This window comes from Corythoichthys intestinalis, chromosome 14 (assembly GCF_030265065.1).
Source record: "Corythoichthys intestinalis isolate RoL2023-P3 chromosome 14, ASM3026506v1, whole genome shotgun sequence".
NCBI lineage: Eukaryota > Metazoa > Chordata > Actinopteri > Syngnathiformes > Syngnathidae > Corythoichthys > Corythoichthys intestinalis.
The window spans coordinates 8095845-8116782 of NC_080408.1; the positions used below are offsets into that span (position 1 = coordinate 8095845).

Below are 20938 nucleotides of genomic sequence, written 5' to 3' on the forward strand. Positions count from 1 at the left end.
ACAAAGACGAAGAGGCAGAGTGCAACATATGCCACAATAAAGGTGGTAAAGCTGTAAGAAGTTTTAATACAACCAACCTAATCAAGCATTTACTGAAATACCACCACAAACAATATAAGGAGTATCATGTTAAGAAAACCGAAGACAAAAAGAAAGGTCCTACGCAACTAACACTGGCAGAAACTTTTGCTATGCGTGACACTCGACAGTCCCAAAGCCCAGGGAATAACAAGAGTCATTGCCGAAGAATTCATTCTGGATGACGAGCCATTATCTCTCGTGAGTAAAGACGCACCATCCAACACATAGAACCACGGTACAACATGCCCAGCCGTCATTACATCCTTGAGCGATTCGGCCGTGGAAGATTCGAGAACGATTCACAAACATCCAAATTCCGATTATTGAAATATGTCGAGTAAAGCGGAACTAATACACAGCGCTGTCTTTGGGACGCAATGAGAAACGGACCGCATTGCGTCCCAGGAGTAAACATCATGCTTGTCATAGACCCGGGTAATGCCAACGCTCAACTCACGGCTTTAGCTCAACTCATGCCGCTGGATAAAAAAACACAAGAATACCTGACTGCTGCTGACAGCCGCTACAAACTACGTCAATATCATTTTACTGTAGATAATAGATATCATATGTATATAGAACTAGATGCAAAACGACAGACTCAACGGCGTTAGCAACATTGAAGTATGGAAAACTAGATGCGTTAGTAAACGGCCGCCATCTTAAAGCAGGAGACTTCCCTAGTAGGCTGTTGTGAACAGAGACGTCGCGTCCCATTAGGCAAACCAGGCAATTGCCTAGGGCCCCCAGCCAGCAGGGGCCCCCAGACGGGCCAGCAGATTTAGCACACGCAGCTTTACTGCACTGTCGCAGCGACAAGTGTGACAGTACCAGTGAAAGCCTTGTGTCTGAGTTCCCTGAAGGGGCCCCTTCACTTGCTCTAAACCCCCCTCTCCCTTATGTGACTCAGAGTGAGAGTGAGCGGCGATTCGGCTTTTTTTTAATTGGCGTATATCCAAAATGAAAACTTATCCTTCTGGAAGCGACAAAAGAAAGAAAAAAAAAACAAGAGGCGAAAAGGAAGCAAGACAGCGGTGAGTGTACAATGTTACTGTAGTTTTATGTCCTAATGTAGTAGAAGCCGGGCACTTTGAGTGTCCTAAAAAGCGCTCTGTGAAACTGAGCCATTATTTTACTTTTATTAAATATGCTATTGCTCCAAGTCCAACTGTCCCCCTTCCTTGCACACGCTCGAAGGGCCCCATGTTGCTTGCTGCCTTGCTAGGCCTCTGGTTGTGAACCTTCCAAGCAAACCTAATTAACTTTTTATCTAAAATACTCCTAAATCGGCAAAATCTTGACTTGAATCTATTTTCAAAACAGTTTTAAAAACTTTCACATGTCGAAAGTAGACAGAAGGGAAATTGTGGAATAGGCCTAACGGGCGCAATTTTAACAACTTTAACAGTTGTTTTGCAAAATTAAATGAATTGAATGTAGTTTAAAGCTGCTGATACAGAATGGGGACTTGAGTATTTTTTTTACTGTTTTAAAATGTTAACTTGATACTGAAATAGTCGTTTATTTAAACCTGAGAGGCTTTTTATACAATTATTGTAACTAATGCACGAAACATTAAAAGCACTGAGGGTGTTTGTGTGTTTTGCTTTTTTAAGACAGTTTACAATATTATTTGCACGTTTTACTGACTGACTATGCCATTTCTGTTTGTTATTTATAATGTTTTGTGTTTGTCACTGAATAAACAGGTCAGTTTCTTGTTACCAACCGTTGTGTGTTATTTAAACTCACCTAATTCAGCTGGCTAGTTGTCATCAAGAGTACTAAAACCCCTTTCAAAAATGAGTCTGACAACTAAGTAAGGAGACTAAATAATTTTAAACTTTAACACATGCTCAGATAGGCCGGTATCAGTATCGGCCATTATCGGTATCGGATCGGAAGTGCAAAACAATATCGGTATCGGATCGGAAGTGCAAAAACCTGGATCGGGACATCCCTAGTCTTAGCAATTGTCATCTAGTGTTGTGTGGCGATTAAGTGATTTGAAGTGACAGTGACTGGAAGTGACCTGTAAATGTCCTAAAAAAGACAGGAAATGACCTGGAAATGCCCCAAAATCAACAGTTATAATCATAGATGTGACCTTAAAAAGCAAGGGACCTACTGAACTGTAATTTTTGAATTTACATTACACCTTTAGTAAGTTGTCTTTGCACTGCAACTCATTTCAGCAGATGAAAATACCTAGCGTGTAGTAAGATATGAAAAAGAGCACACACATGACCCCGATCATCGCATGGCATTAATACACATTTCTTTTGGTTTCTCTAATATTTAAATCTGTCTCCCCGTCTTCATCTTTAACTCCTTTAGGTGCATTTGATTGAGACGTTGACACAAGTGGGCCGCGTTCAGCCGAGTGCTGATCTTTTTTAAGGATTCTTCTGTCGCCCGCCGCTCTCGTCACATCTGTCACGCGCCGCCTCCCACGGGAAAGGCTTTGTTTAGAAACACGTATTGGAAATTTTCAAGGAGTCGCCACTATTGTTCAATGAAGCGCGCACAAAAAAGTCATTTAATTAGAGGGATGGAAGCATTTCACTCCAAACAACAGCTGGTCTCCTCCCGAAACTCAAGTGTGGGTGTCACTTTATCATGTTTATTTACGTAACACCACGCCGAATGAATTCCCGGTTCCGCTAGGCTGATCGTACTATTATTATTTTATTTTATTTTTTTGCTGATCACACAGTAATTTGAGATTAAATCACATTTCTTTGCTGGTTCTTCACATATGTGTAGTTACAAATCAGTGTGCAGGCGACAGGTACTCACCTTAGACATTTTTTTTAACAGTTCTTGTGCAGTTTGTCTTATGATAAAACAGCTCTGTGTGTTCCCATAGCAAGCATGCTAATCTCTGCGGGTGATTACATTGACCTCAGGTCATTGATTACACACTGTCGAGGCAAGACTGTCATCGGAAAATGCCAGCGGTGACCAATTGCTGCATCTGCTTCCCCACCTTCTTTTCTTTCCATTGTGGTGAAAATACAAATCAAGGCTGGAAATAACCTGTGGCTGTTATTAGAGATGTCCCGATCAATCGGCATTCCGATCGATCGGGTCCGATCACGTCATTTTCAAAGTATCGGAATCGGCAAAAAAATATTAGACATGCGTTTTTTTAATATATATATATTTTTTAATTAAATCGTTTTCTAATTGTATTTAACATTACAGACATAATGTGTTACACTCTTCCACAGTCTTTAGTTTAAGGTTAAGGTAGGGTTATCAAATTTATCGCGTTAACGGCGAGAATTAATATTTTTTATATTTATCACGTTACAATATTTAACGCAATTAACGCATGCGCTGCACGACCCACTAAAATAATATATAATGGCGCCGTTTTACCCATACAGTATATAGAGCTAAAAGGCAGTGTAAAATGAGTAAAGTGAATTTTGGTAGCCTTTGGAGCCTTTTTTTAAATGGCTAAAACCTTACAAACCCTCTCCTAACGATTAAAATAATCGTGGGAAGGAATGTGGGGAAGAAAGGTAGTAGTTGATCTTTTTCTTAACACCCTATGTTATTTCCCAACGCAAAGATATATCAATTGGTACTACGACGCACAGTCATGGTTGCACTTCCCATCATGCATTTGGGCAGAAGTTAAATGGCTACAGTATCATTTACTGAAAGCTCAACAAATACACTAGATGGCAATATTTAGTCACAATATACAAGGTCACATTTATCCTTTAAGAATTACAAGTCTTTCTATCCGTGGATCCCTCTCACAGAAAGAATGTTAATAATGTAAATGCCATCTTGAGGATTTATTGTCATAATAAACAAATACAGTACTTATGTAATGTATGTTGAATGTCTATATTCGTCCGAGTTTTATTCATTTTTTTCTTAATGCACTGCCAAAATGTATATGATTGGGAAAAATTATCGGGAATGATTGGAATTGAATCGGGAACACAAAAAAAAAAAAGCAATCGGATCGGGAAATATCGGGATCGGCAGATACTCAAACTAAAACGATCGGGATCGGATCGGGAGCAAAAAAACATGATCGGAACAACCCTAGTTGTTATTATAAGTTGGGAACAAATGCAGCACATTTTCTTGGTGAGAGTTAACTTGAAAGGTTGAACACGATCCTCTGCACCTTGTCCTATTGTAGTGAATATTCTCAGCTCACAAACAGCTCACAGCTCATTCATGTCGAGCGATCCGACCGGTTCCTAATTTAAGATTACGGGTTGGCGGAGAGCCAGTTGCGATCATCAAAAGAGCCAGATATGGATCGCAAGACATAGATTCCCGAACCCTGTCCTAGACTATTGAAATGGCAATGATGTTTACATTTAAATTAGGGCTGTCCCAAACGACTATTTTTCTCCCGATTAGTCAGCAGACTTTTTTTAACGAATAGTCGACCTTTCTAATATTATTATTATTTTTTTTTAAGTAATCTAGCAGATACATCTTGTTGACGCATGTTAATTCATAAAAACTAGGGCTGTCAAACGATTAAAATGTTAAATCGAGTTAATTACAGCTTAAAAATTAATTAAACATAATTAATCGCAATTAATCGCAATTCAAACCATCTATAAAATATGCCATATTTTTCTGTAAATTATTGTTGGAATGGAAAGATAAGACACAAGATGGATATATACATTCAACATACGGGACAAAAGGACTGTATTTGTTTATTATAACAAGATGGTATTAACAATATTAACATTCTGTTAAAGCGATCCATGGATAGAAAGACTTGTAGTTTTTAAAAGATAAATGTTAGTACAAGATATAGAAGTTTTATATTAAAACCCCTCTTAATGTTTTCGTTTTAATAAAATTTGTAAAGTTTTCAATCAAAAAATAAACTAGTAGCCCGCCATTGTTGATGTCAATATTTACTTACACAATGCTCATGGGTGCTGAAGCCTATAAAATCAGTCGAACCCAAGCGCCAGCAGAGGGCGGCAAAACTCCATAAATTCACTGTACTGTCATTTAAATCTGTCTGAGCGGGGCATGAGCGTTAATTGCGTCAAATATTTTAACGTGACTAATTTAAAAAATTAATTACCGCCCGTTAACGCAATCATTTTGACAGCCCTACTATATACATAATAATACGTTAAAATATAAAGTAAGTAGGCAAAAGTAAGTATGCCAGTGTTGCAATTTTTAAAAAAAATAGAGTATATATAATTTTTATGGTTTTTTTTCCCTAAGCAGGAGCATCCATCATTCTATCAAATACAATATGCATGCTGTGAAAAGACTACAGAGACTGTGAGACCTACAGCTTTCGGGAGCAGAAGCAGAGTAGATAAATAAATGTCATGTGTCACTGCAGTGCAATACGTGAAAATAACTTAAAGATGCACGTTGATACGACACACATAAAGGCAACTTCAATTAAAAAAATGTCGTTAGTTATATTGACTTACGATCTGCCAGCGAGTTGTCTCCTGTCGTCTTCCAAAATTACAACTGCGTGACGGCGCTTCAGATATTCATTCACGTCCGACGTGCTGCCTTGATATGCAAGCTTGTGTTGCAGAGACTGCACACAACAGCGTACCCTTCTTTGTTTCGTTGAAATAAATCCACACTTTGGCCACTCTTGAGCGCTTTTTTCGGCTTTGTGCCGCTTTCCCCGCTTGCATACTGGGTGTTAGCCATTCTCAGCTATGCACGCTTATATATTTTTTTAAACCCTTCATTAACCATCGACGGGATTGTGTGCTCGTCGACGCATTTACGCCATCGATGACGACGACTACATCAACTAGTTGGGACAGCTTTAATTTGAATTGTCACTTAAATAGTCGTATGCAGATATGACTTTTGTTCAGAGGAAAGAAGGAAGAATGTTGTATATTTTGTCCTACTTTTGTTGCTGTCGGCTGGTGTATGCTGCCATTGGCTGGTGTACAGTGCCTTGCAAAAGTATTCGGCCCCCTTGAATCTTGCAACCTTTCGCCACATTTCAGGCTTCAAACATAAAGATATGAAATTTAATTTTTTTGTCAAGAATCAACAACAAGTGGGACACAATCGTGAAGTGGAACAACATTTATTGGATAATTTAAACTTTTTTAACAAATAAAAAACTGAAAAGTGGGGCGTGCAATATTATTCGGCCCCTTTACTTTCAGTGCAGCAAACTCACTCCAGAAGTTCAGTGACGATCTCTGAATGATCCAATGTTGTCCTAAATGACCGATGATGATAAATAGAATCCAGCTGTGTGTAATCAAGTCTCCGTATAAATGCACCTGCTCTGTGATAGTCTCAGGGTTCTGTTTAAAGTGCAGAGAGCATTATGAAAACCAAGGAACACACCAGGCAGGTCCGAGATACTGTTGTGGAGAAGTTTAAAGCCGGATTTGGATACAAAAAGATTTCCCAAGCTTTAAACATCTCAAGGAGCACTGTGCAAGCCATCATATTGAAATGGAAGGAGCATCAGACCACTGCAAATCTACCAAGACCCGGCCGTCCTTCCAAACTTTCTTCTCAAACAAGGAGAAAACTGATCAGAGATGCAGCCAAGAGGCCCATGATCACTCTGGATGAACTGCAGAGATCTACAGCTTAGGTGGGAGAGTCTGTCCATAGGACAACAATCAGTCGTACACTGCACAAATCTGGCCTTTATGGAAGAGTGGCAAGAAGAAAGCCATTTCTCAAAGATATCCATAAAAAGTCTCGTTTAAAGTTTGCCACAAGCCACCTGGGAGACACACCAAACATGTGGAAGAAGGTGCTCTGGTCAGATGAAACCAAAATTGAACTTTTTGGCCACAATGCAAAACGATATGTTTGGCGTAAAAGTAACACAGCTCATCACCCTGAACACACCATCCCCACTGTCAAACATGGTGGTGGCAGCATCATGGTTTGGGCCTGCTTTTCTCCAGCAGGGACAGGGAAGATGGTTAAAAATTGACGGGAATATGGATGCAGCCAAATACAGGAACATTCTGGAGGAAAACCTGTTGGTATCTGCGCAAGACCTGAGACTGGGACGGAGATGTATTTTCCAACAGGACAATGATCCAAAACAAAGCCAAATCTACAATGGAATGGTTCAAAAATAAACATATCCAGGTGTTAGAATGGCCAAGTCAAAGTCCAGACCTGAATCCAATCGAGAATCTGTGGAAAGAGCTGAAGACTGCTGTTCACAAATACTCTCCATCCAACCTCACTGAGCTCAAGCTGTTTTGCAAGGAAGAATGGGCAAGAATGTCAGTCTCTCGATGTGCAAAACTGATAGAAACATACCCCAAGCGACTTGCAGCTGTAATTGGAGCAAAAGGTGGCGCTACAAAGTATTAACGCAAGGGGGCTGAATAATATTGCACGCCCCACTTTTCAGTTTTTTATTTGTTAAAAAAGTTTAAATTATCCAATAAATGTTATTCCACTTCACGATTGTGTCCCACTTGTTGTTGATTCTTGACAAAAAATTAAAATTTTATATCTTTATGTTTGAAGCCTGAAATGTGGCGAAAGGTTGCAAGGTTCAAGGGGGCCGAATACTTTTGCAAGGCACTGTATTTTGCCATAGTTCGGTTCAGTGTGACATATCTTCGGTTCCCAGTCTGCTGCTCTTCTGTGCTAATGTATGGAAATGCCAATGATCGAGCCTGACAAAAACACCAACAAAAATTTTTTAATGCTTTTGTAATTGCATAAAAGAACTCCACAGTACTACGTGAAAACATACTTTAATAACACAAGTGGATACAATAGTATCTCAAATAAGTCCTATACCTTGCACAAGTACAACTGTACTGTATATACTTTTCATTAGAAAATCATAGTTTTATAGTAAAGTACGCTGAAGTCTCATGAGATTCGTGCAACGTTGCACTAATGTTGGACGTCTGTTTGTGAGCACAGGCCGGTGACGCATGATAAAAACACATCTTCAGAGGGTCAAACTCTTCCAGTCCACTGTGCCTGACCTCAGCTGTCAGAGCCATATTGACCACAAACACAAACACACACAGGAGTTGCACAAATATTAAAGACCTCAAACCCTTTTGTTGTTGTGTTCAACCACTCGTACAACATTCAGCGTATTTCATTATTGAGACAGTGATATGCCCGAAGGTCCAATTTGTACATGTGAACTTAAAGTGCGTATGACACCAAAAAGCATGTTTGTTTCATATTTCACGCGGTGTTTTAGCTTTTGTGTTGTCAACTGTTTCGACGTTGATGACTAGGAGGAGCGTTTTCACGATTTCCGTTCTGGAAGGTGTTTTCAAATTTTCGCCTTTTCAATCCCGTAAAACATTGTCGCCATGTCAACGACAGGGCTCTCTGGAAAAGTTTTTGCGTTGTCACCCCTGTTGCCGTTGTCGTGTAAAGGGCTCTTTAATTATGTTCATATTACTATTAGGGCTGTCAAATTTATCGCGATAACGTGCGGTAATTCATTTTTAAAATTAATCACGTTAAAATATTTGACGCAATTAACGCACATGTCCCGCTCAGACAGTATTCTGCCTTTTGGTAAGTTTTACAGCAAGGCTTTTTGTGCTGTCTAATAGCGAACTCTTGAGGTCGCTTTGCGACATGGTTTATTGTTTTCTTGCCAGTTCAGCATGGCTGCACGACATCTCGGGCTAACGCCTGCGTTGTAATGTTGTGCTTATATGATCCTTGGACAAGATTTGTCCGTAAGTATGGTTGTTGTAAAGAATGTACATATTATGTTAGTAGGCGAAATGTTCTATTTTTTGTATGAGACGCTTTTTGTTTATGTTTAGTGAACCTGTATAGCGTGCTAAGCTAACGTTGTTGCTAATGCAATGCTTGTGTACTTTTTTTTGTAGTTTTACGACGGTCTAAAGAGGACAATGGTTTGAGGCCATTTTATTAATAAATCAGATGAAAAAGGAAGAAGTCTGATTATTAAGGTGTCGTTCACTAGCTGTCTAGATTTGGGAAAAGTAGACGCTTCGGAGTGAGGACAGCATAGACAGATTTAAATGACAGTAGAGTGAAATGCCCACTACAGTCCTTATGTACCATATGTTGAATGTATATATCCATCTTGTGTCTTATCTTTCCATTCCAACAATTTATTTTACAAAATAAATATATAATTTACAGAAAAATATGACATATTTTATAGATGGTTTGAATTGCGATTAATTGCGATTAATTTTTAAGCTGTAATTAACTCGATTAAAAAATTCAATCGTTTGACAGCCCTAATTACGATCTTAATATAATGTGTATAAAGTTCCATGATAAGAACTTAAGAATTCATTGTCTACTTAAAATTAGGGCTGTCAAAATTATCGCGTTAATGGGCGTTAATTAATTTTTTAAATGAATCACGTTAAAATATTTGATGCAATTAACACAGATGCCCCGCTCAGGCTGATTTAAATGACAGTACAGTGAAACGCTCACTTGTTGTGTTTTATGGAGTTTTGCCGCCCTCTGCTGACGCTTGGGTGCGACTGATTTTATAGGCTTCAGCACCCATGAGCATTGTGTAATTATTGACATCAACAATGGCGGGTTACTAGTTTATTTTTTGATTGAAAATTTTACAAATTTTATTAAAATGAAAATATTCAGAGGGGTTTTAATATAAAATTTCTATAACTTGTTCTAACATTTTTCTTTTAAGAACTACAAGTCTTTCTATCCCCGGATCACTTTAACAGAATGTTAATAATGTTAATGCCATCTTGTTGATTTATTGTTATAATAAACAAATACAGTCCTTATGTACCATATGTTGAATGTATATATCCATCTTGTGTCTTATCTTTTCATTCCAACAATAATTTACAGAAAAATATGGCATATTTTATAGATGGTTTGAATTGCGATTAATTGCGATTAATTAATTTTTAAGCTGTAATTAACTCGATTAAAATGTTTAATCGTTTGACAGCCCTACTTAAAATATTAAGTTCTAAGTGGAATTCAATGAATATGAAAGATTGCCAATGGTGTACCCTTCCTTTGAGCTATTGTCAGCTGGACTAGCCTTCAGCACATCCATGTTTAGCCTATACTTCATTCGGTATAACGTATATTGGCGCACACGCAATTTATACTATACGGTAAATGCCGACTTTAAATAGACTGGATGTTTCCCTATTTTAATATGGGTTGGAAGGCAATAGCACACAGCTGCTCTTACTTAATAACCATCATTAGCTCACCCAAATCACATGTACTGACACTGCTTTTATCCAATCACTTCCTCATAATGCTTAAAATAGCCTTATGAGCACAACACAGGAAACAATCATAGGTTTTGGGCCTGATTGTTTAAATCCAGTACTAAATATTTAATTTAAATCTTAAACTTTTATCCTATATCATAAATGTTGTATCAGGAAATGGTCGTGAATAAATATTTAGCTTAATATGCAAATTCACATGACTGGAGACCGGAAGTAACAAAATAAAAGCTGGTGGAGCAGCTCAGACTGTCTGTTTACATTGCTTGAAAATTAATAAAACCTACTCAATGGTGGTAGTCTGCTCTTGGACAGGAGTCATTGTGATAATAACAATATATAGGTAAAACACATATTTAGGAGAAGCTATTGAAAGAGTATTTTGTGTGCTCCAGCTTTTATTTTGTTACTTCCGGTCTCCAATCATGTGAATTTGCATATTAGGCTAAATATTTAGTTCCACCCGTTTTCAGATTTAGCATTTAGGACAGACATGTCCAAAGTCCGGCCCGTGGTCAAATTTCATCCGGCCCCCAGCCTCTGTCATAAAAGCAATCACGTCTGGCCCGAACACAGACGTAATAAATTGGTCAGCAGTACTGCTACCAGCACATGAATTAGCTTACACACTAAATGCTGCTCCTCTTTTACCCACTAAAATGCAGCAGCACTCTAAGCAACAGTACCCCGTGTGACCCGTTACTCCCAATTTTCTAAAATGGCGACAATCAACAACAACAACAAAAAGTTGACTGCGACGGCCGACGCTTCAAGGATAGGTAGAAATTTGACGATTACTTCACTAAAATACGCAACAACTGTGTCTGCATCATTTGCAAAGAGAGAGTCGCTGTTTTTAAAGAGTTCAATGCGTGGCGATATTACCAAACAAGACACGTTGACATGCAAGACAAGATTACAGGGAAGGTACGTAGCGAGAAATTGAAGCTAGTTTAATTTTACAGCAGCAGTATTTCACAAGAGCCCGACAGTCGAAAGAGAACGCCACAAAGGCTAGTTGCAAAATTGTTGAAATTATTAATTTTGAAAAAATACCGTATTAGGCCGAAAATAAGACAGTGGTTTTTTTGCATTGAAATAACACTGAAAACTAGGGGGTCGTCTTATATTCGCGGTCTAGACATTATACCCATTCACGACACTAGATGGCGCCAGATATCATTGAAGCGATGTTCTGTCATGACAGATCTCAGCTAGCTTCAAGTTTAACCAGTTAGCATTATTTTATTGCAATGCTTTTCCTTATTCAGATTTGTTTCAAGACTACAGTTACAGTTAGACTTCACTTTGATGGTTAATGCAGTTATTGCAATTTTGTTGTTTTATCACAATAAATTGGTTTTTTAACATTTCAAAAACCAGAAGCCATTCATTTACGAATGTGATTGCACTTTAGTTTACATATTTAAATGTTCAGATATTAAGATTTGAATGAAGCAAAATAACATGCTTTTTCTCTCAAATATATTGTTATAATCATTTGTTTCGGATGTACTGTAATTATTTTCTGTATAAAAATTAATTTGGTGTTCAAAAAGTATTTTTTCAAACTTGAGTCTTATAAAAGAGGGGGTCGTCTAATAATCGGGGCCGTCTAATATTCAGGCCGATACGGTAATAAAGCAAATGTGACACACAGAATGGCTAAAATTTGCTTAAATATATTGTTCTACGTAAAGGATGTCAGCCAAGGTCGGCCCCTCACATTTTTACCACACCAAATCTGGCCCCCTTTGCAAAAAGTTTGGACACTCCTGATTTAGGATATAGGGTATAAATTTAAACATTCAGGCCCAAAACTTCTTATTTAAAAAAAAAATGAATATTTAGGTTGCTAAATAATGTTGTAAATGTGCAAAAATAAGTGACGCAAAAAATTTCACACCACGTTTTCAACACTGTGTGGCGCTAAATGTGAGAAAATGTCGTAATTTTGAGCATGTGCTGCTTTACCAACGGCGCCCCATTGGGGTCATATCATTTTGGCTGCTCTGATGAGAATAGAGTACCGTAATCTTCGGACGATAACCCGCTACTTTTTTCCCTCATTTGGAATCCTGCGGCGTCTATAGTCTATTGTGGCTTATTTGTTGATTTATTTGGGTTAATAGGTAGCACTCTATTTGACAGTGGCATCATAAGACTGCCATAACAATGTCATAATAATGACATGACATTATCATGGATATCAACGGGCGGTAATTAATTTTTTTTAATTAATCATGTTAAAATATATGATGCAATTAACGCACATGCCCCGCTTAAACAGACTAAAATGACAGCAGAGTGTAATGTCCGCTTGTTTCTTGTTTTCGGTGTTTGGCGCCCTCTTCTGGCGCTTGGGTCCAACTAATGGCAACTTTATGGCTTTCAGCACCATGAGTGAGCATGGTGTAATTATTGACATCAACGATGGCGAGCTACTAGTTTATTTTTTTGATTGAAAATTTTACAAATTTTAATAAAGTGAAAACATTAAGAGGGGTTTTAATATAAAATTTGTATAACCTGTACTAAAATTTATCTTTTAAGAACTACAAGTCTTTCTATCCATGGATCGCTTTAAGAGAATGTTAATAATGTTAATGCCATCTTGTTGATTTATTGTTATAATTAACTAATACAGTAATTATGTACCGTATGTTGAATGTATATATCCGTCTTGTGTCTTACCTTTCCATTCCAACAATAATTTACAGAAAAATATGGCATATTTTATAGATGGTTTGAATTGCGATTAATTATGATTAATTGATTTTTAAGCTGTAATTAACTTGATTAAAGATTTTAATCATTTGACAGCCCTAATATTAATGAATGCTTATGCTTAATTTCATCCGGAAAATTATGTCACTAACTCCATTTATAATCCAGCTCGGATCTTTTACATCCATTCAAAAGTGAGGTAATTTACTGGATGGCATTCAATAACATCTGTTATAAGCATTCATTAATGCTTGTGGCAATGTCATGTCATAATTATAATGGTCTTATGACAGTCTTATGGCGCCACTGTCAAGTAAAGTGTTACCAAATACCATATATAGCAATTTATGAAACAACTGGAACAGAAATAATTAGTACAGAACATTAATTTTCATTGCTATTTACACCTGTAGCGCTGCAATCCATGCCAGGAGGCATGTTGGATGACAGCATTGTTGCCAGCAGGTGGCAGCAGAGGTTGACTGTCTCTCCCAAAGGAGCAGCGATGGCCAAGTGACGTTTCCTGAAGCCAATTGGTTCAAAGCTTCATGGTGTTTCTTTTGATTTGATGACAGTCGTAACATGCCGCTGTCAAATAGAGTGTTACCGGTTAATATATTTTGGTGTAAATATAGTCCAATGCGGCTTATTTTTTAAACAAATGCTGTTTTCGGTCCAATTTGGTGGGTAACGGCTTATACTCAGGTGCGCCTTATAGTCCGAAAATTACACTACTGTCTTTCTAAATCTGCAGTACACCTTCAAACGTATGATTAATTAGCAGCCACCACACATGAGTCTGGTTAAATAACGTAAAACACCGATTGCCTGCCATTTCACTTAATAAATCCCTTCTTGCGGGGGTTTGGACCATTTCCATGTGTTGCAACAGTCTGAACTTAGTGGTAAATAATGATTCACGTGAAGCAAGAAACTTGGCTGATCCCGAGCTAAATTTCCGTCTAGAAACCATGTTACATGATTGCCACTAGGGGTGTGACAAAATATCGAAATGGTGATATATCGTGATACTTTGTATCCCAAAAGGTTATTGGGATATAGTTTTTAAAATGTGCCAATGTTTAAAAAAAAAAAAAAAAAAAGGGTTTAAAAAGGAACCAAGGCGTTGTTATCAAAATCTTCCACCATAATACAACCCCTAGCAAAAAGTATGCAATCACCAGTCTCGGACGAGCACTCACTCAGACATTTCATCATGTAGAACAAACTCAGATAAAAAGCTTGAAAAAAAATGAATTCAAAAGTGCAACTCTTTAGCATTCAGAAACACTAAAATAAATGAATAGAAAACATTGTGGTGGTCAGTAAATGTTACTTTCAGAGAGCAAATGCAGGGAAATATATAAGGAATCACTCCATTCTGAGGAAAAAAATATGGAATCATAAACAAACAAAGAAACAGTCAAAACACATCTCTCATATGTTGATTCATCACACAATGTCTCAATACTTTTCCACCAAGCTACTTTGAGTCCAAATGTGTGTTCAAAACAAAGTTATCTTTCTCGCTCAAGAGTGTGACTGTTAATTTAATCAATGAGTGTGACTGTTAATTTAATCAATGACTAGAATAAGGAACTTGCCCGATCGAAACTGCCACGTTGGACAACAGATTTGTAACTATATTCTGCCCAGCAACAAGCCCTCAATAAAAGTCAGCAGCGCGGGGAGCTCTGAGAGAGACTTCGATGAGACGCTCTTGGTCACGTTACCCGATCTCAGACCTCTCCCCATACTGCAGTTAGTAAAAGTCCACTCTCTGACTCCTGCCTCCTTGTGTCCTGCCTTTGTCACCTAGCTCTGGATCAACAGCTAAATTGAAGAAGGTGTTTTAGACCCAACAATAAACTTGTGCATTTATTGAAGATTTAAACACAGCCATCTACCCAGTGCCCTTGCCTGACATGCAGCCCCATATCATCAAGGACTGAGGGAATTTTGAGGTGTTTTTCAGGCAATCATCTTTGTAAATCTCACTGAAACGGCTCCGAACAAAAGTTCCAGCATCATCACCTCGTCAAGAGTCAAGAATCTGCATTGGACAAGGTGTCAAGAGTCAAAAATCTGCATTGGACAAGGTGATGATGCTGGAAGTTTTGTTTGGTGCTGTTCCAGTGAGACCTTAAATGGCCCAAAGTTACCTAATTGCCTGGCATTGACTGTCACTGACAGCCATAGACGTTCAATCCGTTTAAAGTGGGAGTTCAAATGGATTGGACGTCTACTAGTGATAAACTCATTCCAATTCACAGCAGAAGCTTGTTTGTCTGTTTATTAGTTTTTGTAGAATATCCTAGAATGATTTCCAGACCAATGTATCGAAAATCGTTGTATCTCTATATCGTCAAATCATCGTTATCGTGAGCAAATCGTATCGTGAGGTACCAAGAGGTTCCCACTTCTAATTGCCACTGAACCACTGTGCGGCGAAAGAAAATACCACCACTGTCTCTTCAAAGGATGTTTTATTAGTCACCGTTTTCTCTGGCCTTCGGCGCGACTATCATCCTGAAGCTTGACATGATGGATCGGTGAGATGATAAGCCAGAATTCTCAGGGGTCCTTCTGCTTTTTCAAGGTTAATTTGTTCACCCATTTGTTCCGGGGAAAACAATAAACGGATAAGAATCAGCCGCCAACGTTGGTTAAATGTCCTCCCGCCATCAGGCACTGGCGGTCAAATTATAATCGTAAAGCCAACAGTAATGTGCTGCAGAATGCTGGGAAGGGTTACAGCATTCAACATATGAATTTCAATCTGGTGACACTTTCACTTGTTTGAACAGCAAATATTTGTTGCATGGAGAAGCCTTTCATTATACGGGTAAAATATAGCCACTTGCCAGGGCACCTAATCAATGAAAGCATCTGAAACCTTTCGTCTTAATAATTCAGCAACATGCGTCGCCTGCATTGGCAATCACTGTGAGTGATCACATGACCCTCCGGCTCAGCAGCAGGCAGCAGGCGGTATCCTGCAAGAGGTTTCCTGTATGCAATATACCAATTAGGTTCTTTATCTTTGTGTTTGCCATACCTTGAACTAGGGATGTCCCGATCAAGGTTTTTGCACTTCCGATCCGATACCGATATTGTTTTGCACTTCCGATCCAATACCAATACTGGCCAATACCGATACCGACCTTTCTGAGCATGTGTTAAAGTTTAAAGTTATTTAGCCTCCTTACTTAGTTGTCAGACTCATGTTGAAAAAGGTTTTTAGTACTCTTGATAACAACTAGCCAGCTGAATTAGGTGAGTTTAAATAACACACAACGGTTGGTAACAAGAAACTGACCTGTTTATTCAGTGACAAACACAAAATATTATAAATAACAAACAGAAATGGCTTAGTCAGTCAGTAAAACGTGCAAATAATATTGTCTGTCTTAAAAAAGCAAAACTAGCAAGCTATTTAGTAACTAACTAGTAAATAACTAGAGATGTCCCGATCGATCGATGGGTCCGATCACGTCATTTTCAAAGTATCGGAATCGGCAAAAAAATATCGGACATGCCTTTTTTTAATATATATATCTTTTTTAATTAAATCATTTTCTAATTGTATTTAACGTTACAGACATAATATGTTACACTCATCCAGAGTCTTTAGTTTAGGCTTAAGGTAGGGTTATCAAATTTATCCCGATAACGGCGGTAATTACTTTTTTTTTTTTAAATGTATCACGTTAAAATATTTAACGCAATTAATGCATGCGCTGCACGACCCACTCACGCATTGTCACGCTCGATCTGTAATGGCGCCGTTTGACCTATATAGAGAGATAAAAAGCATCGTAAAATGAGTAGAGGGAATTTTGGCAACCTTTGGAGCCTTTTTTTTAATTGGCTAAAGCCTTACAATCCCTCTCTCTACGATTAGAAATATCATGGGAACAATGTGGGGAAGAAAGGTCGCAATTGATCTTTATCTTAATCCACTTCCCATCATGCATTTGGGCATGGCTACATTATCATTTACTGAAAGCTCAACAAATACACTAGATGGCTATATTTAGTCACAATATACAAAGTCACTAGTCTTTCTATCCGTGGATCCCTCTCACGAAAGAATGTTAATAATGTAAATGCCATCTTGAGGATTTATTGTCATAATAAACAAATACAGTACTTATGTACTGTATGTTGAATGTATATATTCGTCTGAGTTTTATTATTATTTCTTGCCAAAATGTATATGATCGGGAAAAATTATCTGGAATGATTGGAATTGAATCTGGAGCAAAAAAAAAAGGAATTGGATCGGGAAATATCGGGATCGGCAGATACTCAAACTAAAACGAACGTGATCGGATCGGCGGCAAAAAAACATGATCGGAAAAACCCTAGTAAAATGTTTTATCAGGTTCAAAGTAGGGCTGTCAAAATTATCGCGTTAACGGGGAGTAATTAATTTTTTTAAATAATCACATTAAAATATTTGACGCAATTAACGAACGTGCCCCGCTCAAAAAAATTAAAATGTACAGTACAGTGTAATGTCCGCTTGTTACTTGTTTTTTTGGTGTTTGGCGCCCTCTGCTGGCGTTTGGGTCCGACTGATTTTATGGGTTATTACCATGAGTGAGCATAGTGTAATTATTGACATCAACAATGGTGAGCTACTAGTTTATTTTTTGATTGAAAGTTTTACAAATTTTAATAAAACGAAAACATTAAGAGGGGTTTTAATATAAAATTTCTATAACTTGTACTCACATTTATCTTTTAAGAACTACACGTCTTTCTATCCATGGATCCCTTTAACAGAAAAAATGTTAATAATGTTAATGCCATCTTGTTGATTTAATGTTATAATAAACAAATACAGTACTTATGTACCGTCTGTTGAATGTACAGTACTGTATATTTTTATTATATTATGTATATACAGGATATACTGTATGTATATATTTTCCCCAAGTGGAAGCTTCCATGATCCTAATAAATAAATAAATAAATAAATATGAGACTGTGCAAAGGTTTTAGGCAGGTGTCCTGCCTAAAACTTTTGCACAGTACTGTATATATCCGTCTTGTCTTATCTTTCCATTCCAACAATAATTTACAGAAAAATATGGCATTTTTATAGATGGTTTGAATTGCGATTAATTCTAATTAATTGATTTTTAAGCTGTAATTAACTCGATTTTAAATTTTAATCGTTTGACAGCCCTAGTTCAAAGTATTGAAAGTGGCCGAACTCCACCTCTCAAAACTTTCAGGCCGCGTATCTTGCATGCAGCCATTGTACTCGACGGAGTTTCTATGCTGAAATATTCGCAGACCGCCGACATTTTCTTCTCCTGGTTTGTTTTTCCTCCATATGAAAAAGCTGCCCTGGCATTGGTTAAGATTGGCTATTGGCCCGCTCTCATTGGTCTGAAGCAGGCCAATAGCAATAGCTGCTTGGCATGCAAAGTGATCACGTGTGATCACACAACATAGAGTGTAGTGAGTGTCAGGAGAAAGAAGGCCGCGTTCAAGTGATACAGGTACTGTAATTTTCGGACTATAAGCCGCTACTTTTTTCCTTCATTTTAAATCATGCGGCTTATAATCCAGTGCGGCTTGTTTGTTGATTTACAGTATTTGGGTTAATAGGTAGCACTTCAATTGACAGCGGCGTCATGAGACTGTCATAGGACCGTCATAAGACCGTCATAATTATGACATGACAATATCATGGACATTACTAAATGCTTGTGTCATCCAGCGAATTATGTCACAAACCCCATTTAAGTCCAGTTTGGATCTTTTACATCCATTCAAAAGTGAAATAATTTGCCGGATAACACTAAATGCCGTCTGTTATAAGCATTCATTAATGCTCATTACAGTTTAACGTCATAATTATGATTGTCTAATGACAGTCTTATGGCACCACTGTCAACTAAAGTGTTACCAAATACTATAACTAGCAGTTAATGAAACAAGCGGAACAGTAACTGAAAAAATAATTACCACAGAACGTGAATTTTGTTATTTACATCTATAGCGCTGCAACGCATGCTAAGAGGCATGTTGCACAACAACAGTGTTGACAGCAGATGGCAGCAGAGGTTGACTGTCTACCCCAAGGGAGCGGTGATGGCCATATGAAGCGTCTTGAAGCAATTAAGCTTTGCAGCCAATTGGTTCAAAGCTTCATGGTGGTTCATTTGGTCTTACGACAGTCATGTGATGCCGCTGTCAAATAGTGTTACTGGTTAATATCTTTTGGTGTAGATATCCCATAATACACTGAGGGCAGCTGCGGCTTATAGTCCAGTGCGGCTTATCTGTGAAAAAATGCATTTTTTGTGCCAAATTTGATGGGTGGCGGCTTATAGTCAGGTGCGCCTTATAGTGCGAAAATTATGATAAATGGTATGGTATACCTATTTGATGGTACTCGCCGATACCGATAGCACCTTTTTAGTGCCGTATCGGCCCCTCAGCCTACACTGGTTCCGGTATCGGTGCAACATTAGTTATCTGTTTCATTGTTGATCAAGGAAGTGATGAAATGCCTATTCCTACCATGATAAAGCCAATGCAAATATAGGTCTAATGTCAGAAACGTAGCTATTCTTAGATTGATAAGCACAGTTTGAGGAAGTTAACAAAGGACATGCCCATCAAGTGTGACTATCAAAGTCGTCTACCTGGATCTGACAGTGGCAGATGGAAGGCAGCTATATTTGATGTTGGTAATTACCTCTTGTATGACCTGTGAGTGTCCCTGCAGGGATGTCATTTTAACATGACTTTGACCTAACCTAAACCACTTGGCATAGTTCTTTCATAGCAATTAGATACGAGGTGAGAATGGAGGCGTAAGAATTTGTGAGAATATGAAGGAAGTCTTCAACATGTGACTGTTTATAGGCTTCAGGAGGTTCTGCTATTTAGGTTAGCATTTAAATTAGCTCACCGGAAAAGGGAGGCAACTGTCTTTGGCTGTCACTGTCGCTGACATTTATCATTGGTGACTGTCACAAAGAAAACAAGAAGTCCAGGCAAACCATATAAATCTAATATCAGTTGTCGCCAAACGGATCATGTCGAAATGGCAGACGGATTAATCCACTATAATTGGCTTGTTGAATGTCTGTTTTAGATTAAGATGTCTGGTGAAACAGCTGGAGAGAGGCGAAGCTTCCCTTGCCGATCTGAAGAAGAACCTCGAGTATGCGGCATCTGTGCTGGAGTCGGTCTACATTGAGGAGACGAGGTGAGTCAAATTGATATTCATCAGTGTATTGCCATGTGCTACATTTTCATGTGGGGTAAATATAAAATGATATGAACTGTACATATCAGGACTACAGTAAAGTAAATGGTAACACTTTACAATAAGGGTCCCTTAATTAACATTAGTTAATGAATTTTTAGACAATAACTCATGTGTAAGTAACATGACAATAATTCATTTAATCACTTATCAAACATTTATTAATATATCAATTAACATGAATTAAGGCATTAGTTAATGCATTTTAAGACAATCACTGATGTTTAAGTAACATTACAATAATTCATATAATCCCTTATTTAACATTTAGTAATGTATAAATTAACATTAGTTAATGCATTAGTTAATGCATAACCAGAGAGTAACTATTAGTTTGGTAAAATTAAAAATATAGATCGGCCTATATAGAGTTAGGTTTTAGGGTTAGGGTTTGTTAACTTAAACATTTATAATTTCTTAGTTAAGGGACACATGTGCTACACTTTTCAATAAGGGTCCAAAAAACATACAGTAATGGTTAATAAAGGTTAAGGGGGGGGGGGGGGGGGGGTGACTTAAGCATTTATAATTCCTTAGTTAAGGGACATACACTTTACAATAAGGGTGCAAAAAACATTCAATTATGGTTATTTAAGGTTTA

General features: G+C 37.8%; 1 protein-coding gene across 3 annotated transcripts in view; it reads left to right on the top strand.

Moving 5' to 3' along the window:
* Window positions 1-20938, top strand: part of LOC130929512 (dual specificity calcium/calmodulin-dependent 3',5'-cyclic nucleotide phosphodiesterase 1C) — a 306205-nt gene that overhangs the window by 207421 nt on the left and 77846 nt on the right. For all 3 annotated transcript variants that reach the window (XM_057856685.1, XM_057856687.1, XM_057856688.1), the window contains one exon: window positions 20164-20277. In XM_057856685.1, the coding sequence (XP_057712668.1) occupies window positions 20164-20277 (114 nt within the window). The remainder of the gene's footprint in view (window positions 1-20163; window positions 20278-20938) is intronic.